General features: G+C 37.1%; 1 protein-coding gene and 1 non-coding gene across 2 annotated transcripts; both read right to left on the bottom strand.

Annotated features, from left to right (window-relative positions):
• Window positions 1-1226: 1226 nt before the first annotated feature.
• On the bottom strand, window positions 1227-15552 carry LOC134749200 (mitochondrial potassium channel ATP-binding subunit). Its single transcript, XM_063684064.1, has 14 exons — window positions 15416-15552; window positions 14988-15330; window positions 14231-14386; window positions 13708-13853; window positions 11976-12051; window positions 11206-11346; window positions 8934-9118; window positions 8033-8210; window positions 6591-6710; window positions 5959-6062; window positions 5201-5375; window positions 3772-3950; window positions 2410-2557; window positions 1227-1984 (listed from the first exon to the last, which is right to left on the bottom strand). The coding sequence occupies exons 1-14, from the start codon at window positions 15460-15462 to the stop codon at window positions 1892-1894; spliced, it is 2091 nt and encodes a 696-aa protein (XP_063540134.1). The 5' UTR covers window positions 15463-15552; the 3' UTR covers window positions 1227-1891.
• Window positions 13231-13337, bottom strand: LOC134749795 (U6 spliceosomal RNA). The gene has a single exon (XR_010128519.1). It is a non-coding gene; the product is annotated as a U6 spliceosomal RNA (small nuclear RNA).
• Window positions 15553-22982: the final 7430 nt, after the last annotated feature.

Below are 22982 nucleotides of genomic sequence, written 5' to 3'. Positions count from 1 at the left end.
ATATTACAATGTTATTACAATATCCGAAGATCTACAACTGAGCAATATTATCTACATACATGATAGTGGTTTCAGTCACGGTTATCTCTGATTGTATGAAGAATAAGAAAACGTTTCGTCATGCATGGATTTTTGTAAGATGGTATTCGAATCTACTTCCCGATTTTCCCGTGAGACTCAAATTTTTCTAATAAGTGATATCTACCGGGTCTCTATTGTTTCCCATAAAGTTTTAAGTCGTAATGTACGTATTGTTTGTCCGCATTTTCGTTAGTCATAATTTGTTTTTTTTCTCAGAAACGCGTAACTTTACAGGACTGCCATAAAATAAACCTAACCTACATATAGGATAACCTTAGGAAAATCCCGAAAATTAACGGTTTCAGAATTATGACTAATGACACTCATTACATTATGACTCAATAATTATGTCAAACAAAGGGACCCCAATATCTACCTATATAGAGAGAATCTTTCAAATTGCAAATGTCGATGTGAAGCGCGCACCGCGAGTGAAAACGCTCCATACAAAATGCGTGCTCGCTGTGACGTCATCTCGCTAACTGCTGCGCCAAAATGTATAATTTTGTGTTGGTAAACGTGATTATTAAACAAAAATAACAAAATATTATTCATGCATGAAGCCAGTTATAACACTTTTCGCGAAATACTGTTTCATCAAGGATAACAGCTATATAAGGCAACCATTACAAAACTAATTCGAATATTATGTTAGCAAATTGTCACGCAATTGAAAATACTTTTCCAAGGGATACTACAGTAGCAGGTGTTATGCTTGGTGTGGCATCCCAGGTAGCAATGACGTCAGCGACGTCATAATGACGTCATTTATACGTCATAATGACGAAATGGACGTCATAATGACGTATAAATGCTACCTGGGATATCAGCGGAGTTACTCAGCAAAAATTGTAGACAACTCGTTACATTGTGTAAAATGCATAGAGTAAAATTCTAAGCCAGGTAATAAAAAAAAATACTTTGGATGTGGAAATGAACAGATAGTACAAAGGTAATAAAAATAATTCAAAATGCAACATACCTTCAAAATAAATACTTTCACAGCCGAAAAGTGATATTATAATTAAACACAAAGCTAATTGGTTTACTTATACATAATAAATAAATAAGGGACAAAACTAAATAAAAACATTATTATGTGATATTGAATAAGTATTAACTTTATCAAATATCTATTAACTACAGATTTTACAGTTTTGAGACATATTTGTGTAGCTTTTCTTCGTTTTCTAATAATATTTACTACATTTATAGGTCATAAATCGTAATAACTATGGAATAAATAATGTTAGGATCACTTCAAAGTGAAGCGCTGGTGGAGTCTTACCGGGTGTGCGACTTTCAATCTTGAGGTCGCGGGTTCAAACCCCGGCTCGTACGAAAACTTATGTACGAAATATCATTTGATATTTACCAGTCGCTTTTCGGTGAAGGAAAACATCGTGAGGAAACCAGACATCCCGATAAGGCCTAGCTTCCCCTCTGGATTGGAAGGTCAGACGGCAGTCGCTTTGGTAAATACTAGTACCTACGCCAGTTCATGGGATTAGTTGCCAAGCGAACCCCAGGCTCTCATGAGCCGTGGCAAATGACGGGACAACGCGAGGAAGATGATGAGGACCACTTCAAAGTATCATAATAAATAATAATAAAGTTATGGAAAAAGACCTGTACCTAATATGGGGCATTTTCTATGAAAAGGGACCTTATTGTCGATGGCGCTTACGCCGCACAGCGTCGCGTGGCATTGTATTCATATCGGAGCATCGTTAATAATGGCGTAAGCGCCATCGACAATAAGGTACCTTTTTATAGAAAATACCTCATATTAAGGTTATTGTGCTTGTTCTCATAAGGACCTGCTTTCTGCATCCTGATCCTGTTGTTTGATCAGATTCCAGTAGAAACCTTTCTGCTTCTTCAGCTGATCGTGGGTTCCCATCTGAAAAATAAAACATAAACATAATTAACATAAAACCATACACAATAGGCTTGTTGTTGTTGTTGTTGAATTGTATAACTAAATCTAGTTAAATAGATAGAAAATGAGCAATTTATCACAATAAGTCGGAATTTACAAAGTATATGGGAATAATAAAAAAAAAATACAAAATAATGGTACCATTCGATTCCTTATATTATATTTAGAAAAAAATATTGTACGGCAACAACTTGTTTTTGCTCTATTTCGTTTGTTTTATAAACTGGAGCTATATAAACTAATTACAGACCTAGAATTATATACCTATTGTATGTGCAAAGTTTCGTTACAATCCAACGCGTAGTTTAAAAATGAGAACTAAACCGTTTGTATGGGAAGGTGAAATTCGGCCGAGCTTGCCGGGGACTTATTAAATAAATTCGTACCTCGACGATCTTCCCTCGATTCAAAACAACTATAACGTCAGCATTCATGACAGTTGACAGTCTGTGGGCGATCACGAGCGACGTTCGTCCTTTCGAAGCAGTCTCCAGTGCTGTCTGGACTACTTTCTCACTGGCGGAGTCTAGAGCGCTGAAAAAGGAAATACAAAATGGTATTTTCTAGGGTTCCGTACCCAAAGGGTAAAAACGGGGCCTTATTACCATAGAGTAACTTATACTAGAGCGGTACTGTCATAGTAAATTTTGTAACCCCAGTAAATTCACTGCCATCTGTCGACACACTTTAAAACTAAAAATAAATATTTATAAAAATACGATAAAATGTATTTAAATATGGATAAATGATTTTTTTTATTTGCATTACTTATTTTTATAATTTTGACCCATGTTCTTTCAAGGATATGCGTTAAAATTGTTAAATAACAAACGAAACCGTCAACGCCATCTATACGACAGTAAGCCAAAGCTAGTAGCGCCCTCTGAACGAGAATCAAATTTTCTTAATTTTCGAGGCACGTTTTTTCCTTAGACTGTATACATCTATTACGGAGTTATATCTATCTTTGCTTATTACTAAGGCTCCTCTGTCTGTCACCAGGCTGTATCTCATGAACCGTGATAGCTAGACAATAGGGATGATGACACATGTTGAATTTTATAACAAAATCTAGTAACATAGATAGCAAATGAGTAATTTATCATAATAATGTAGATATTAAAATAATATATGGAAATAATACAAAAATACAGGACTTGAAACTTTCAAAATTTAAGTATTTTTTTAACTCGCAAAAAGGAAAAAAGTAAAGGTTTTGATAAGTGAGTGAGTGAGTGACGAAATCGGGGCTTTTTAGATATGAATAAAATCTAAAGTATAAGAGCTATGCAATTGAAAATGTTTATGCTTAATAAGTCCACTATTGGCATCATATCCCGAGAATTTTGTTTATCTGGTGTAATCCAAACCCAAGTTATGAGGGTTCAAAAAAACGACGAAGCGCTTCTAGAAAAGGTAGGTAGTGCCCTTGCGCTTCGCTTTGCTCGTCTTGGCAGGGGCACTACCGTGCCCCCAGATATCCCAGAAATTGTGATAATAGTGTGTCTACATCTCTCTCTCTAACATCGTACCGTCTCTTACCTAGTGGCCTCATCCAGTGTTATAAGAGGAGGGTTTTTCAGTACAGCGCGCGCTATAGCTATCCTTTGCTTTTGCCCGCCGCTGAGCGACATGCTTCTCTCTCCCACCATCGTGTCGTAGCCGGCGGGAAAGCCGAGGATGAAATCCTGAGCGTTCGCTATCAATAGTGTGCCTACATCTCTGTCTAACATCGTGCCGTCTCTTACCTAGTGGCTTCATCCAGTATTATAACAGGCGGGTTCTTCAGTACAGCGCGCGCTATCGCTATCCTTTGCTTTTGCCCGCCGCTGAGCGACATGCCTCTCTCTCCCACCATCGTGTCGTAACCGGCGGGGAAGCCGAGGATGAAATCGTGGGCGTTTGCTGTCATGGCCGCGCGATATACCTAAAACAAAAATAAACTTTAATAGCGTTATTCATAAACGCGTTACTGGCCTGAATTAGCTATGAATCGTTTGTCTTTATCTGTCATTTTGACTTATGTATTTGTAAGAAAGGGATAAAACATAACTTAACTAAATCAGACCCGTAAAGTTTTATGATTAAGGGGGTAAGCAGCCCAACGACGCAATATCGGGTCAGAGAAAGAGACAACATTCATTCTAAATCATTTCGGGGCCAACATTTTAACACCTAGAATAAGGAATTCAGAAGCTAGCTGCACTAAAATCTAGAATTGCAAGCTCCAAAAAGCTGCGGTGGCTGTTTAACATTAGGCGGGCCGGTTATTCAGCATCATGGCGATACCACCATACAAAAGACACAAAATACAAAAGAAACAAAACATACAAATTTATACAAGTTTATACAAAAGAGGGGGGCAAGTGAAATATTGGAAACGAGGTTATTCACGACATCCGCAGGCTGGAATGAATTAAGTATTAAGATTATATTGCCATGCCCTAACAGGGTACCATGTACCGACTTTATAATGTTTCAATACCATCCTATGTAAAAATTAACATGGACGCAATAAAGATATATAGGTATGAATAAAGACTCGAGTTTCACACAATCGACCCTCCCCTCGGAGTTACACACAATGTTTTTCATCACGTTGGCATTTCAAACATTCGTCCGCCATAAATTGTCGTTTTTTGACAGGTTAATCATCGAAAGCACAAACCCATCTGACATTCAGCCACGATTGAAAAACATGTACAGAACCACCTACTGGTAAGACTGACAGACAGAGTATAAGAAACATTATATGTTCTGTGGTATAGTGTAATACGAATTATTATGAATATATAGGTACAAATATGAATATGAATATGAATATTGTGCACTTTTCAGTGTAGTTTAATATACAATTAGATTGTGTATTTTGTAGTTTTTAGGGTTCCGTACCCAAAGGGTAAAAACGGGACCCTATTACTAAGACTTCGCTGTCCGTCCTTCTGTCTATCTGTGCCACCAGGCTGTATCTCATGAACCGTGATAGTTAGACAGTAGAAATTTTCACAGATGATGTATTTCTGTTGCCACTATAACAAATACTAAAAACAGAATAAAATAAATATTTAAGTGGGGCTCCCATACAAAAAACGTGATATCTTTGCGCTTTTTGCGTAATGGTACGGAACCCTTCGTGCGCGAGTCCAACTCGCACTTGGCTGGTTTTCTTTAGATTACCTCATCATCGCTGGCCTCTGGGCGGCCATATCGGATGTTCTCCCTCACACTTGTAGCGAACAGCACCGGCTCTTGGCTGATCAGGCCTAGGGCGCGACCGCGTAACCACTTGGCGTCCATTTCCCTGATGTCTATGCCGTCTATGGTGACTTGGCCTTCGTTTACGTCGTAGAATCTGAAAAAATAGTCCGCTTGTAATCATTATGTAAATAAAAAAAAATGTTGAATTTCTATTTAGCCCCGCCGCGGATACATGAGAGACAAATGGGAATACACCAAATATATGGCTAATTATTTTGGGCGAATTTAGCAATTTGAGCGCTAGTTATGAGCTTAGAAACTAGGGGGTATTACTGCAATGTTTTGCCACCAGAGTGCAGCACCAGCCCCTTTAGTAGACCATAGAGTAACTTATACATACCTACTGTGCCTGTAACAGTTTTTGACAAGTTTTCAGAGATAATAAAATATGACATTGATGCATCAAGGCTGTTTGTTTACAGAGAACCTACCGGGAAACGCGAATTCGAGATTTCGCTATCTGCCTCTTTATCGCTCTAATATGCAAGTGACAGAGATGTTAGATAACGAAATTTCGATATTTCTTGTTTCGCGATAGACCCTCAGATTGTGGTAGTGGCGCCCCCTGCGCAGAATTTCGCGTAATATTCCCTGTTTTATAGATGTAATTTATAAAGCGGTAAAGTAGATTTTGAGGCCGTTTTGTATGTTTTATAGATATATGACAGTATCCGTACCTTTCAAGCAAAGCGGCTATGGTAGATTTCCCGTTGCCCGATGTACCGACGATGGCTATAGTTTTTCCCGCCGGTATTTTCAAATTGAAATTCTTCAGAACTATCTGTAATTTACAATAAGAATATTATTTTATATTTTTGGTTGAGAATTAATCCAGATACCACAGATTTTAAAGCACCGTACAATGCCATCTATTTGAGTTTTCTTGAAGTACAATATTTGCATTACTTTAGCACACCTTTGTCTCTAAGAACAAATTAAATTATTTTCTATGAAAATATTGTAATTTGTGTTTTTTCAAGTAGACACACTACTATTTAAACTATAAACTGAAATAAATGTCATATACGAAGGAAAAAATGACCAAAGCCTCCAGTGTCCAGAGCTGGAATACTGTTCTACCTTAGAGATGGCCAGGGGGCGCCACAAGCCTTCGGGAAATTGTCATATTCTTGGAAATTTCGACCCATGCCACCGTGGCCGGATAGCCGAGCGGTTCAGGCACCTGTCCGGTAAACGGGGTACGCTGGTTCGATTCCAGCTCTGGACATTGGAGGCTTTGGTCATTTTTTCCTTCGTATATGACATTTATTTCAGTTTACCTTTGTCTCTGTTTCTAGGTTTCTCTTACCGCTTCAGGCCGAGTTGGGTAAGCGAATGTGACGTCCTTAAATTCGATGTCTCCGTGAAACTCGTGGTATTTGATCACTTTCGTGCCTGAAGTGTCCATTTTTGGTTCCTTGTTAATGTACTGAAAAGAATATAAGTGTTAGGTTATGAAACCATATAAATTCTAAACAATAAGAAATCATAATATGATAAACGATAGTATACTTCTGATTTTGTCTTCAAAAACATCCATACTAATATTATAAATGCGAAAGTGTGTCTGTCTGTTACCTCTTCACGCTTAAACAGCTGAACCGATTTAGTTGAAATTTGATATAGAGATAGTTTGAGTCCCGGGGAAGGACATAGGGTAGTTTTTATCCCAGAAGTCATCCTTAAAGGGATTGAAAAGGGGGGTGGAAGTTTGTATGGGGAATCGATAAAAAGCAGATTGGATTAAAGAAAGCTACCCAAATTACTAACAAGCAGATGAAGTCGCGGGAAAAAGCTAGTAGTGTGATAAATTGAGCTAAAGGAATCATTTTGAGCAAGTACCATACTAACCACCGACGCTTACTCCCTTTTCAATTTTACAAACGATAACGAAGAAAGGCGAATGCCTTTCGTGAAAGGCTTATGATATGTGACGTTATCATCACCGATATTTATTTATTTATTTAAACTTTATTGCACAGTAGAAGTTGTACAAAAGACGGACTTAATGCCAGAAGACATTCTCTACCAGCTAATCTTTGGGTCATACAGAGATAAAATAATAATAGGTGCGAGAAATGTTTACAATAGGTATAAGAGAAATTGGATACTAATAGTACATTGCGATACAAGTGCGAAAAATAGGAAATTCGAAACGAGTGGCGATAAATTAAAACACGACCGAAGGGAGTTGCGAATTACCTATTCGCACATGTATCGTACAACGTTTTACAGTAACTATGGCCCTTTAAATTTGTGACATAGTTGCGTAATTTGCTAATTATCGCACTAGTGCGGTAAAGTAGTATATGTACTGGAAATACATATATCATATCTGGCCATTGATTTACATGGAAGAGTCGACTTTAATTTCATAGGCATAAAGTCTCATCTCAAAAACACGGCCACCGGCGCTTACTCCCTTCACGACTGAACCAAATAGCAAAGAGTGCAGAGAGTGCAACGGACCTCTGGACAGTTTGAGCGTTGACTAGAGAAGCTGATAACATCAACGATGGCCATCGGTGTACCTACATTCAAAAATCAACTCTAAGGACCTAATCATAAGGTCTCACCTCAAACACGCGGCCACCGGCGCTTACTCCCTTCTCAACTGAACTGAACAGCAAGGAGAGTTGTGCAACGGATCGCTGGACAATTTGAGCGTTGACTAGAAAAGCCATGACATCTCTGTTGGTATTGAAACTGCATTGAAAAACCTACTCTAGCATCTTTAACATAAGGTCTCACCTCAAACACGCGGCCACCGGCGCTTACTCCTTTCACAACTGATCCAAACAGCAAGGAGAGCTGTGCGACGGATCTTTGAACAGTTTGGGCGTTGACTAGAAAAGCCATGACGTCACCAGCTGACATCTGGCCGTTGGCCATGAGATGACCGCCGAGGAACATTGTGGCTAGGACCATTCTGAAACAGAAAATGACAAAAGATAAATACATATAAAAACAGTTCATGCTTAAATAACTCTTCCACGGACTTTATAGCGACAAAGTGATAAAATAAACGTAATATTTTCATATTAATTTTACGTTTATGGTGGCACTGCTACACTATGTTACTTGCCAAGTCTGTGCAGACATAGATGGTGTTATTTTTTGGGGAAATTCTTGTTTCCCGCTTAAGACGCTTCTTCCCACCTTCAAAATCTTCTTAAGCGGGTTTCACTACCTACACTGATCCCTTTAAATTCCCGGTTAATACGCTGTCTGGCTTAACTTAATACGCTTTTATAATCCGCCTTTTGTACTGTAAGGTTTTTCTTTTGTGCAATAAAGATTAAATAAATAAATAAAAAATAATCTAGGTCTATGTCTGTAATTAGTTTATGTACCTTCAAATACCATAGTAAAAAAATACAGTGAATTTAAGTTTTTCATACAAAACTTGTTTTTGCTCTATTTCGTTTGTTTTATAAACTGGAACTATATAAACTAATTTCAGAGCTAGATATACCTCATGTCATTGTATGTGCAAAGTTTCGTTACAATCCAACACGTAGTTTTAAAATGAGAATGAAACTCCGTTTGTATGAGAAGGTGAAATTCGGCCGAGCTTGCCGGTATCTTAAACAACTTCCGAATCTTTTTAAGAGAATTTCACTATCCAAAGTTCTAAAGTGCGTGTACTGACCCGTTCAGGAACAAGTTCGTGCCAGCTTGGAACAGCCCTACGCCCAGCCCGAGCTCCGTACTCAGTTCGGCCGCGGCGTCGCATTCGCGCGCGAACATTCGGGCTTCGTTGTCTTCGCCGGCGAATGCTCGGACTGTACGCACGTTGGATATCGCTTCTTCTGCTACTAGCGTCGCTTTCTCTATCTGTAGATCAGAGTAACACAGAGTTGAATAATAATTGTAAGATCGCTAAAATAAAATTGTGATTTCATAACACACCGATTTCCTCGTGTTTATGTACGACTTACACACATTGATAACTCGAGGGCTACCGCTAAGTCTAGTCGTGAAGAGAGTAAGCGCTGGTAGCAGAGTAGTTGAACACTAAAAAGTGAATTTGTGTGCGTGCGAAATCATCTAGTGATGAAGTCACAGATTTTATCGCGACTCTACGTCTATAGTGGTCTGAAGTGGAAGGGGCACGTTGACAACTTGTGCGAAAGGCTGGGCAGTGCTGTATTCGCACTGCGCAAACTAAAGCCAGTTGTCTCCAGTGACGCATTGCTCCAAATCTATTATGCCTATTTCTTTTCACTTATGTCCTATGGTATCGTTCTGTGGGGCAACTCAACACATTCTGACAGAGTGTTTAAATTGCAAAAGCGAGCCATACGCGTATTAGCAGGTGTAAACTCGAGGTACTCGTGCAAAGACCTTTTTAAAAAATATAGCATTATGACACACTATTCGCTATATGTGTACGAAATCATAATGTTCACACGCCGTAATATAGACAGTTTCAAACGGTCAAATAACTCGTGCAGAATAACCCGCCAGACCGGGCGCCTGCTGCCTGTGCGGCGTAGACTGGCGCTGCTCGACAAATCACCGCGCGTAATCGGCCCTGCATTCTATGAACGCCTACCCGCTAGTCTCAGAAACGAAACCTCTGATGATATTTTTGGACGCCGACTCAAAGAAATGTTATTAACAAAATCGCTGTATTCTGTTAAAGAATACACAAACTTGAAACGCGATTAAAATGTATAATATTTTTTCTATAATAATTTAATCTGACATTGTTATTTTTATGTTCTATTGTTGTTTTTTATTTCTTATTGTTTTAGTTACTTTGTTAATTAGAATTTTATTTTAATTTGACTTTGCAATACTATTATTAATTCTGACATCATATTAACTAGGGTGCCCTAGCAATATATATATTTTGACCGCTTATTTATACTCTGAAGAAATAATTTTTGACATTGTGTTTAGTATAACTATCATTACTTTCTGACATTTTATCTCACTGTATTTGACTTTTAATTTTTTATTTTGTTATGACTTGTTTGTTTTTATTTATTTTTTAATTATTTTACTGAATTATTATTTTATACAATTTGACGATCTTTTTGTGAGTTCATGTTATTTAGATACATTGTGACATTGTTAAATATCATGTAATTCCCAATAAGAAATAAATTAATCTAATCTAATCTAATCTATACTGTATTAACGCTGTGGTTTTACTGGTGTTAAAACTGCCAATTGTTCAATGTAGAGGGCGCTGGGAGAATAATACCTATCTGAAAAGTTGTTGTCTAGTCTATAGTTAGTCTTTTAAACTTATTTACAAAGATGTTTTATCTATTTTAAGAATGCTCAATTAAGTTTAGCCTGACCGTTAACGGTATCGGTTTTGAATTTCGTGCGTTGTAATTAGGTACTATTATTTATTTTGTGCTTATAGATTCAACAAGTACCTGTTGCTGTGCCTCCCTTGAAAGTTTCCTCAACAGCGATCCAATGAAAGTGCCTCCAATGACCACCTAAGACACTCATACCAGACCAGAGTCAACCCCGTTAGGTGCGGAGACTGCGGAGATATGACGAGCACACTCACCGCTGAACCTACCTTGAACACAACCACAGGGCGGACACGCTATACATCAAAAATCACTTGCGTTTCTATGTGTGAACGGCACGTCTGTACACGCATCATACGTCATAGTGTGAGTAAGTTGCTTAAAAATAGTACTGAGCGGCCGGCAAACGGCCGTCAATCTGCTGTCGCGGGGCGAGGTAATTCGAGTCGGGGCGGGGCGGTGCGTGGCCGTTATGTATGATAATACTATTACTTATTCTGTGACACGTATCGACAGGATGACAGATGACACATGACGTTTTAACGTTTCGTTTCGCGCGGCCAAAATCAACACGCCAGAAAGGTTGCGTTCAGAAATAATAATAAAAGAAATTCACTGACACAACTATAGATTCAATAAGTTAACCTGTTGTTGTGCTTCTCTGGACAGCTTCCTCAGGAGGGAGCCGATGAACGTGCCTCCGATGACGACTGACGGCACGCACACCATAGTCAGCCCCGTTAGGTGCGGAGATATGACGAGCAAGCTCACAGCTGAGCCGACAACCTGAAACATAATTATTTTATTAAAAAAATATGCCTATTGACAGTTCATTAAAATTATGTTTTGTCTTGTTTTAACTTCTAACCAACGAATTTTGACTAAGTATAAGGCCTCGTAAGGTTTCCTATTTATAATCTGAATCTTGTTGTGTGTGAATTAGCACACAACAAGATTTAGATAAGATTTTTGGTTATTAGCGAGGCGGTGCGCGCGAGGCACGTCTACACTGGCCGTTTTGTGCGCGAGGAAATTGCCTCGCGCGTATGTTCGCTTTGTGTGGACCCGGCTATGAATCAAGAGAAATGCTACTTTATTTGGTTTATGAGAGGTTCAAATTAGATTGAAAGGGAAGTGTACATTGTAATAAACATTGGGCTTATGAGGACAATATACACGGTGGCTAAAAAATAAGTGCATTCCCGTTGCCAGTAAGGTTTTGGGATTATACTGAGCAACTTTTACTATGGGACCAACCCCGATTTCGCGAAAAAAATTTGGCTGTTTCATACATTTTGGCTGGTCCATTTTCTATGGGAGAGTAAAAATTTTTTCGCGATTTCGGGGTTGGTCCCATAGTAAAAGTTTTTAAAGCATTTAATAGACTTAATAGTTGTGTATTATGGAATTCATACCTGTGTTAAAGCCCTTAATCCTCCAGCAATCGTCATTTTAAATGAGCTTTTGAAGTCTTGTACATCTACCGTTAACCTGAAAACAAGTACCTGACATACACACATATACACACAATATGACATGCAGACATGTTTTAACCGGCTATAAACACGGACAAGACCTAAAATTATCATTAAGGCCGTTCCATCGGTTTGCCGCTGTCTCTGTCACATTTCGCAAGAAAGAACGGGAAAGATCATGCCCGCCAAGTGTCAATTTCGATCGAATTTTGTCGATTTTTATTTATTTTAAAAATGTTATCCTACAATATCGAAATTCGAAAGCTATGAAATTATTATTTAAGTTAAGATTGTTTTTTCTTCTTCTTTTGTTTATAGTATCACATAATAAATAACCCAGTAAAGTTGGATTAAAAGTCCGAGTTAGAGGTTACTTTGGGAATTAATTGTATCGAGCGAAGTGTCATAATTCGTGTATCGGAAGCTATGATATTAAAGATAACCTGTCATACCATTGGCTTTTAACTCCGCACTCTTGTAATAAAAGAATGAGGGCTATTGTTTTTGTGCTCAGTGCTCACCAGTTGGCGCCACTGTAGATGTAGGTCCAGAAAAACATGTCTCATAATTCTTCTATGCTTATTTTTATAAAATCAATACGTTCTAATATACACAAACGTATATTAACGTCTAAATGTGCCATTTTTTCAACCTGTTTAATTTTGCATATACATATTTTAGTTGACACTTTTTTTTAAACCACTAACATTTATTGAGCTATATCTATTGTTTACCATGGTTAATCAAAGATGGACAAAGATTTACCACAATTATGAATAAGGACTGAAAATTCCCGATAGAAAAGTTTGAAACCCCCAAAACTTCTATGCATTTGATTTGACATTTTGACCCCCATCACCCCATCTAGCGCCCCTAGCGGCGAAATTAAATGCGGTAGCCCTCATTGTGAGACATGGCGTTAAAAATGATATAAAATCTTCTTCCAGTACTCACTGTTTGTATAAATTCGAAAGAAATTGAAAGAGCTGGGGCCCGTTTATCAAAAGCTTGTAGCTTGTAAACAAGTGAAAGTCCCTGAAAAGCTTTCAAAAAGGGACTTCCACTTCTATTATAAGCTACAAGCTTTTGATAAACGGGCCCCTTGTCTCAGGAGCTACAAGCTCTACCTTTAGAATGTATTTTTAGAACAAGTCAGCTGTTTTACTGAAAATAAAAATCAAACCGTAAATGTCCAAAAAATGTGGAACGCTTCACGATTTTGCGTGTCATCCTTGCGCAGGGGCCATGCTAATCTTCTCTGTATCGTTCCAATTTTAGTATATGTACTGCCGAAGCAAGTACACTTAATAGGGTCATCCGTTTGTATATATACCAACTGAACCTCAAAACTTCGTTAGTATGATACACGTTTCTTGAAGTTTAAACGCTAAAAAAACTATTATATTAGCATTTTACTTCATAAAATCGGTTTCAATTATAATAAATAAACTAAAAATAACACAAAAGTCCCAAATAGTTACTGGTATATATTTTTAAAATGATAAAATAATCAACACTCATGGTGTTAACACACAGTAGCGACACCTAGCGGCGAACTTACGAACTTTCACATGGGAGTAATGGTGTTGATGGTTTTACTCTCAATACAAAGTAGTGCATCACTTCACCGATAGATGGCGCTAATAACAAGAATTACTAAAATACGGCATACCTATTGACAAGCTCTCCCGTCCTCTCCTGATCAAAGAAGGCCAAATCCTGGTTAAGGATGGAGACAAACAGGTCCTGTTTCATCTGTGAAGCCACTCGCTCGCCAACTTGTGCCAATAAATGGATGTACATGAATGTGAATGCTGCCTGCAAGATAATAAGTGTATTCAAAAACTATTACCATTACTAAATCCCTAATATTATAAATGTGAAAGTATCTATGTCTGTCTGGGTGTAACCTCTTCATGCTTAAACCGCTGAACCTACTTAAATCAAAATTTGGTATGGTGATAGTCTGAGGCCCGGGGAAGAACATAGGATAGTTTTTATCAAGCATCATCATCATTCCATGCAGATTGCAGATAAAGTCGCGGGTAGAGCCTATATAAATCTAGCTATACTTCTTTTGCCCTACTGTACATGTACATACATAAATTGGTCTATTGGTCTGCTAATTTCAAAATATTGACTCGTGAAAGAAATAAATCTACTGAATGGTGTTTAAACAGTAAAACATTTTATACCTGTCCAATGTAAAGTGATATGAGCTTCAAAGCAGGGAATTTGATCTCTTCTAAGAAGTCCGCTGTCGGATTGTTCTTCATGTTCGCTAGGACATTGACGATCACTCCCAACATCGCTGGGATGTACACATTTAGGAATGCTACCGCTAATGCTGACTGGAAACAAAATGGTATTATTAGCTTCAAGGCAATAATTTGAATTTGAGGCACGGGAATTAAGGGAATTTGATTTGATTCTATAACCTTCTACAACACATGGTTTTAACACTATATGGATCAAAATGATTCGAGTTAAATAAATATCTGAATTGAATTGAATACCAATAAGTACAGTGCTTATTAACTTAAATAATGTTTTATCATTTTATTCAAACACTTGCACTTGTTTAGTTTTATTTAATTTTATAACGAAACAAATTAAATCCAATTTTCCAACACTAATAGTGTAGGTATTTAAATATAATAGTAAGTTTTTGTATATGGCAGGCATCTATACACACACACTTGACTGCCATTGACATAAATAATGATTTTAACCGCACCCAAGATGGGCTATTAACCTAGAAAAATTCCAGGGAACCCAGACAGATTGCAGCCCTACTTAGAAGACATTATGTACTGTACATGTTGAAGAGTTGTTACATGTTTAAACATGTTTCCAAACACATATTTTAAAGCAAATGTAAAGGGACAAATCTTTTAACTGGAACAAAAATTATACTAGCTATTTTTATAATGTAATTTAAGGGATACTTACCGCTATAGCACCCACTAATAACCATTTGTGTGGCCGTAGATACTCAAATAATCTTCTCCAATCAAACTTTGCACTGTCATCATTAATATTAGGTCTCCGTTGTATTATCCTAGAGTTCTGTTGTGCCTTACACAACACAGATCCATTACTTAACAATAACTTCGCTCCTAAACCTAAACTAACGCCTGTACACAATTTCCAGGGGCTACAAATCAATAGGAAACCGGACTTTGAACTTTTTTCTGTCGCATTTTTGGCTTCCGAAAAATAACGTCTCACAAAGTTTGACGGCTTTTCCTTCACCAAGTTGGTAAAGTAACAACTGTTCTTTACTGGTAACAACCTGAAAATACAAGAATTTAATTCAATTATTGATCATTTAGGCAGAAAACACGACGTAACCACTTAGAATAGGTTATGGCATTTACCTTTGCCGCATTAAGTGGCTTGATTGAGTTTGTAGCAACTGCCACATTTTAGTTGAGTAATTTTACTTGATGAATAAAATTCAAGCTCAAAAAAGCATGACTTATTTATTAATTAACGGAATTATGTGTTGATTCGGTAATAAGAATAACACATAACAACTGTCAGAACTTCAGAAGTGTCAATGTCATAGGAGTTTGAAGTCAACATGAAGTCATATGTCATATCAAATATCAAAGTCACGACGCTGTTTGAGACACTCTACCTTCGCTCTTTAAAGAAACAGTGAGTTTATTTTTGCTACAAAACATTGATATAGTTTGTCAAAGGACTATCTTCTCATTTCAAACATAGACAGAGAGTATGATTCTCTCTGTCTATGTTTGAAATCTCTGTCTATCTTTGTCTTACACTAGTACTAGCACCCAAAAGAAAAGGATGAGTATTATAGTTTATTTTGTTCTTATTTACTGAGAAGATTTGCTTGACCAACTATATGTATATAGAAAATTTATATGGTAGGTACTTACAAATTATACACGATTAAAATCGTTTTATTTTAATAAGAAAACAGATAACAATATGTACCTATATTAAACCATATTAAACTATAATCGGCGCGGCGAATGATGATCCCTATGGCAGTTCCGCCAATTAGCTTTTGGATAGACATTATTTAAAAAATAATTGATGAAATAGGTTTTTACCGTCTTTTTATTACTTAATTGTTACATTTCTAAATACAAAAATGTGTTAAAATCAGGGATGTTGCGGATGCCGATTTTTTTGACATCCGCGGACGCGGATGCGGATGTCGAGATTAGGCACAATAAAAAAGTCATATATTACACTTTAGTAATTTTTATTTAAAAAAAAACGAAACTTGGTATTTGAACGAGAATATAGGTGCCCCACAATCGCATTACTACATTACTGTATTGGCTAATGGGTCTAATGACGAATTTACCTAGCACTTACGCCGCCGCTAAGACGTTCCTGCACCTACCTGTTCCACATCCGCATCCGCATTAAGCTCCGCATCGATTTTATGCGGATGCGGATGTTGAAAATAATGCGGAAGTTCCGCGGTTGCGGATGCGGATGCGAATATTTGCAACATCCCTGGTTAAAATACCAAAAAAAGTCCAAAAACATTTGACATTGACAGTTACTCCATACAAAACTGAACTGTCATAGGGATCATCATTCGCCGCGCCGATTATAGGGATCAACTCAAATTATTTTATGAAATATTTTTTCACATCACCTATTCGAAAAAGGGGTTTTTCTTCCCTGCTAGGAGGGATCAAAGTGGCACTTTTCTTCCCTGCTAGGAGGGATCAAAGTAACACTTTTCTGTTCTAGGACACTATTTTCACATTTTTATGCACATTATTTTTTTAGCTTAAATAATATTTGTAACATCATAATTACCTCATAGGTGATGTGAAAAGCAGTATGTGTCACATGGTAGCAAAATTATTTCCATTTTGGGCGTAACACACTTGAATCCCTCACTACGCTCAGGATTCTACTTTAGAATCCCTCGTTACTCTCGGGATTCTATTTTAGAATCCTTCGCTTCGTTTAGGATTCAATGTACGCCCTCGCCGTAAATATGTCATTTTGCTCCCTTGTAACACAATCTATAGGTACTTTTGATTTGTTTTTTTTTTTTTTTTTTTTCAAATTAATCTGCAAATAAATTAATGCGTTTGATTACAATGGACGTGCTGACTTGCTGAGCATGTGCTGAGCAAAAAAAGATTCAAAACAAAATGGGCAGTTGGCTATAATGACGGTATGTCAGCGTCATCACTTACAGTAATAACATATACTAATCTATGGTCATCACACCGGCAGACACCGGCTAAATCGCGAAATAAAAAAAAAGTACGCTCGCAAACCGCGGCTAATTACGCAACACGAAACATTTCAAAAAACTCTAGGTACTTACATTAAGTAAATATTTAAATAGGTAGTTTAAATACCTCTTCATTTTTACTAAACTCAGAAACGAAATAACAAGCACCAAACCTCAGGGCGCCCTCATACCAAATACCGAATATCTCGCAATCACAGATGGTTGAGTACCGGCCATTCTTTGGCCATTGTTTAACTCAAGTAGCGCGAATAACTCGATTATTTGTATATCGCCTTTTTGTTCCGAGGGGCTTAGAGCTCGAGTGGTTATAATATCATGTAGATTATGATTTTATTTGTATGATGTTTCAAGTACAACGCAACTGTGAGGCTGGAAAGTAATTGAAACAATTCATTGTTTTAGCTAGGAGGTAAACGAGCAGACGAATTGCCTGATGGTAAGCAAATACCGTCGCTCATGGACACCCACAACACCAGAGGGGTTGTAAAACTTTAGAAAATAAAGTTTTATCAGTAAGGGATCGAATTGGATCGAATATTACCGACATCAGCGGACTTAATAAACAAAATTAATATTAGATATTAATTTTCTATAAATTTAACAAAACTAATAAATTAAAAACTGTAATAGATGTCATATATTAAAGAAAAAGTGACGAAGCCCTCCAGTGGTGAAGGCCGGACCACTGGAGGGCTTCGTCACTTTTTCTTTAATATATGACATCTATTACAGTTTTTAATTTATATATAGTAGTGTGACTACTTTAAAAAACACAAATCAAAATATTTAATAAAATAATTTGATTTGTTCCCAAACTTGTTCAAAACTAATAAAATTTTAATAATCCCACGCTATTCTGAACTATCACGCCTAAACGATTAGGGGGACAAAATGGGGTGAAATTATAACTGTCATGTCTTCTCATCCACGTCATTAAAATTAGGACCTTATTTTTAAGCACAAAAGGTTTAAATTCAAATAGCAAAATAATCAAAAAGGGGCCAACTTAAAACAGGTCGAGGTCCTATCCTGTCACCACAGACAATAAATTATGGTTTTAAGAGATATTATGGCTACCGTTATTGGTATTTGTTAATATTAATGTTGTATTGAGATGGCCATACGGAAGAGCAATATAGGTAATTCCTTTATGAATAAAGTTAATCGTTCAATTTGTCCGTGGATCGCCATTTGTATTATGAATTTTCATAATATTTAGGTAGTAGGTACAACGTACAACACAAATTCGATTAAAGAGAAAGGTAGAAATTGGACGATCCTTAACTATAACGGAAATCATTAATAGTAGATTGTGTCACAAGGGAGCAAAATGACATACTTACGGCGAGAGCGTACATCGAATCCTAAACGAAGCGAAGGATTCTATAATAGAATCCCGGGAGAAGCGGGATTCTAAAGTAGAATACTGAGCGTTGTGAGGGATTTAAGTGTGCTAAGCCCAAGATGGAAATAATTTTGCTACCATGTGACATATATACAGCTTTTCACATCACCTATATATGAGGTAATTATTTAAGCTAAAAAATTAATGTGCAAAAAAATTAAAAATAGTGCCCTAGAAGAAAAGTGCCACTGATCCCTCCTAGCAGGGCAGAAAAAGCCCTTTTTCGAATTAGTGATGTGAACAATATATTGTAAATATTGTAATCAAGCTTTTCTTAGGCAAAAACCGTCCCGTCCCCATAGGTATCCACAACCATTTAATGTTATTGTTACCAAGAGCAGTACTGTCATAGTAAATTTTGTAACCCCAGTAAATTCACTGTCATCTGTCGACACACTTTAAAACTAAAAATGAAGATTTATAAAAATACGATAAAATGTATTTAAATATGGATAAATGATTTTTTTTATTTGCATTAATTATTTTTATGATTTTGACCCATGTTCTTTCACTGATATGCGTTAAAATTGTTAAATAACAAACGAAACCGTCAATATCTATCTTTGTTGTTACCCAGGGTTTTTGGCAGAAAAAATCGGGACGAAATCATTGAGTGTACCAAAATAAACAATGAACTAACCTACTAGATTTTGCCCGCGACTTCGTCTGCGTGGAATTAGTAGTAATTTGGGTAGCTGGGTTTATCCATACAAACTTTCACCTCATTTTTACCCCCTAAATTTTACCTATTGAACGTTCAGCTTGTGGTAGCAAAAGCCCTGCGGGCGCAGCATGGTTCCATTTTTATCGGCTGTCACTATGCCCGTCACTTTCGCACTTATATACTTGTTAGAACGTGACGAAAATGCGACCGTGCTACCGCCGCTGGTCTCCCATCAGTAACGTCTCCCCAGAATAAACTTGATCAGCAGTCTTGTAGGCGCCGAGGGACGCGTGGAAAAGTCACCTCTCCAGGTTGTTCCAGGTCTTGGAGCTCAACCTGATTTATTACATGCATTTTTATTATTAACTGGATAATATGGATATATATCGCGCGAGTGACTAAAAATACGTGAGAGAAACCGCTAAGTTAGCTAACTTAGTAATGCAACTCAAAAAAAGAGTCAAAAAATTATCTACGCAGTGGATTTGTACGGGAAGAGCTCAAATCGTCTATGGCCGTAAACGTTTCGCGAAGCGGGCGCGTCCACCGGCCCCGCCAAACTGTCATATCAAATTACTCTATAGAGTGATTTCATACAACATTCTGAACAGTCCAGACCGCAATTTGCCGTCTTTCACTGCCTTACCTGCGTAGAAACGGACTCTAGTCGTACCATTATCATTACTTGTTATATACGGCGACAATATTAATAATTTGATACCGCGATGCACGACAAAACAACTCGAAACTAAATATACAAGTAAGTTTTACATGTTTGTTGCATTAAATGTTTTTATATGTTTGTTTTTTAGTTTTTTTATAAAAATACGCCATGATGGATTTCAATTTTAATAGTATTTTGTTTTTTTTTGGTATACTTTTGCGGATTTGCTATCATGGCGCCATCTGTTGTTTCAAACTTCAAATTCACATTTCTTGTAGGTCAAGGCAAAGGGGAAGTCCCTAGTTCAAACTTTATACGGACAACGAAGAAAGTTCTTTTTATAGGGGAATATTACTGCAATATTTTGCCAATACAGTGCAGCACTAGCCTTTTTAGTAAACTATAGAGTTGCTATAGAGTAACTTATACATACTGTAACTTTAACAGGTTTTTGACAAGTTTTCAGAGATAATAAAATATGACATTGATGCATCAAGACGGTTTGTTTACCGGGAAACGCGAATTCGAAATTTCGCTATCTGCCTCTTTATCGCTCGAATATGCAAGTAACAGAGATGTTAGATGACGAAATTTCGATTTTGCTGTTTCGCGATAGACCCTGAGATTGTGGTAGTGGCGCCACCTACGCAGAGTTTCGCGTAATATTCCCTATTAATATTCTAGTTTTAAAACATTGCCATCTAAAACATTTTTTAAGTCACACGTGTATGTGAAATGACAGTGAATGTCACGCATGTCATTTATCTGTGTAATCCTATTATATGCGCAACAGGAGGGCACTTATTCAGTGCAAGTGTTTAATGAATTGGATTATAGCGGGTTCGATTGCTGGTTAACGTTTTGGGGGCGGTAAAATGCTGCAAATAAAGGAAAAACTCAACGTCGTGTCGTATCAGGCTGTCAAAGAGAAGGCAGAGGACCGCGAAACATGGAAATTGCTCCACCGACGAGAGACTTACTCTTAAGTATATGATGATGATGAAAATGCTGCAATAGCGCATAAAAGAACGCATATTATTTTTATTTTCATATTGGCTAGGTATGTGGGGGAAGGCAAGTCAAAGTGAAAGTATTTTTTACAACACTAGCTCGTAAAGGCTCTCTTTATTCGTCAAAAACTGACGAGAAAGCTGCTTTTTATCCACAAGAGTGGCTTAATTTGTTAATGAGATGCAAATTTCGAGTTGTCTCATCATGTTGGCTGGTGGAATTAACTTTTTAGTGAATTTTTTGAATGATAAATAACGTTGTAATGTTTTACAGTTAATTAGTATAGTAGCGCTGATGTGGTGAAACGCGTATTCATTCGGTATAAAAGTTTGTTTAACCGCATCGTGCCTTGAAACGCTCAAGATTCCACTTTTTGAATCACTCGTAACGCTCGTTATCAATTTTAGCACGAGGAGTTAAACAGCAACTTTGTCCCCTTGTAAACATATATTATATCTAATACTCAACAGCGCAATTTTATCGTCACACCACGCCACACGTATCCTTTGCAGCTGGTAATGACCACCCGCGCGCTTTGCTGCCCGCACCCATATACAGTTTGACTTTAAAATATTACCAACATATCGACGTCACCCCAAATAGCATCCTACTCTCTACATGCACCTAATTAGAGTTCAATTTCGTTTACCTTCTGTTTTCAAAAACGCAATTAGAAAGTTGCAGTTTTCGAAAATTACCATTCTATTCTTGTAATTTATTAATTTAATTTACGCCTCTATTGCTAATATAATAAAGACGATGTTTGTGTCGCTGAAATTAAATTAACAGCAAATATAAGTTTGTACAAGTTGGGTTTTAGTCCCGGCAGATGGCGTTGGTAAGGATAATGCCACTCGTAATACTTGTAATACTTGTAATATGAAAAGGTCATATCTTCGTAGTTATTTTGTAAGATATGTGTCGTTTATATAGCTAATAAAAGTAAGCAATATAATCGTTTGCATATATTCGAAGTACGGAATATCGTTTTGACTTTTGTTATTAGCCCATATGGGCAATATTTTAGGAAGAGAATCAAAACAGATACGGAAGTACCTAAGTTTTTTTATACTTTTTATTTTTACAATAATCATTTTTTCAAGAAGAACTATGCAAACCTGATCGGTTAAGCCATTTTTGAGTTTTTGCAAAAAGTATTTTTTGCCGGGCGGGTAACTACGGAAGTACGAAACCATACACTGAGCATGACCCGACATGCTCCTGGCCGGTTTATTTTTATTTTTGATCAGCAGGTGACTCAACTTGCTTATTCTATACTAAAAATTTCAATTATGATGAACAACTACGAAGAAACAACGTTTTCTTATGTCATCTATTTTTCATCTCTTTGTTAACTTAAACACCCTGTAGCTCCTAAAGTATTGATCGTAGAGTAAAAATAAATATAACCTAATTTGTAGAAAATTTTATGTAGAAACTTTTGTTCGAAGTAATTATAATGCTATTCGTACAGATATTCGAGATACGAGCAAAAATCTGAAAAAAATATACCTTCAACCCCCCCCCCTACACCCTCAGCTCACCCCCCACCGAGGACTTTTAGTATGTTCATCTGGACACTACAAGGTACAACTATACCAATTTTCAAAACTACACGAATTATTTCTGCAGATTTCTTTAATTTTTTCTTGGGTTATAAAACTATAAAGAGTATAGGCAATTTGATTGTATTCCATAGTAGCAAGTAGCAAAATCGTTTTGACAGATCGAAAAAAGAAACTGATTTGACTAGCTGGGGGCCGTTTATCAAAAGCTTGTAGCTTGTAATACAACTGGAAGTCCCTCTCTAACAAAAGCTGTCAAAAAGGGACTTCCACTTGTATTACAAGCTACAAGCTTTTGATAAACGGCCCCCTGACCTTATGCCCCATCTGTAAAATACTTCGAGCGGCCAACCCCATACAGACTAGGCAAATGAC

The sequence above is a fragment of the Cydia strobilella genome, chromosome 18 (genome assembly GCF_947568885.1).
Source record: "Cydia strobilella chromosome 18, ilCydStro3.1, whole genome shotgun sequence".
Lineage (NCBI taxonomy): Eukaryota > Metazoa > Arthropoda > Insecta > Lepidoptera > Tortricidae > Cydia > Cydia strobilella.
This window is presented reverse-complemented; position numbering and strand designations above follow the sequence as displayed.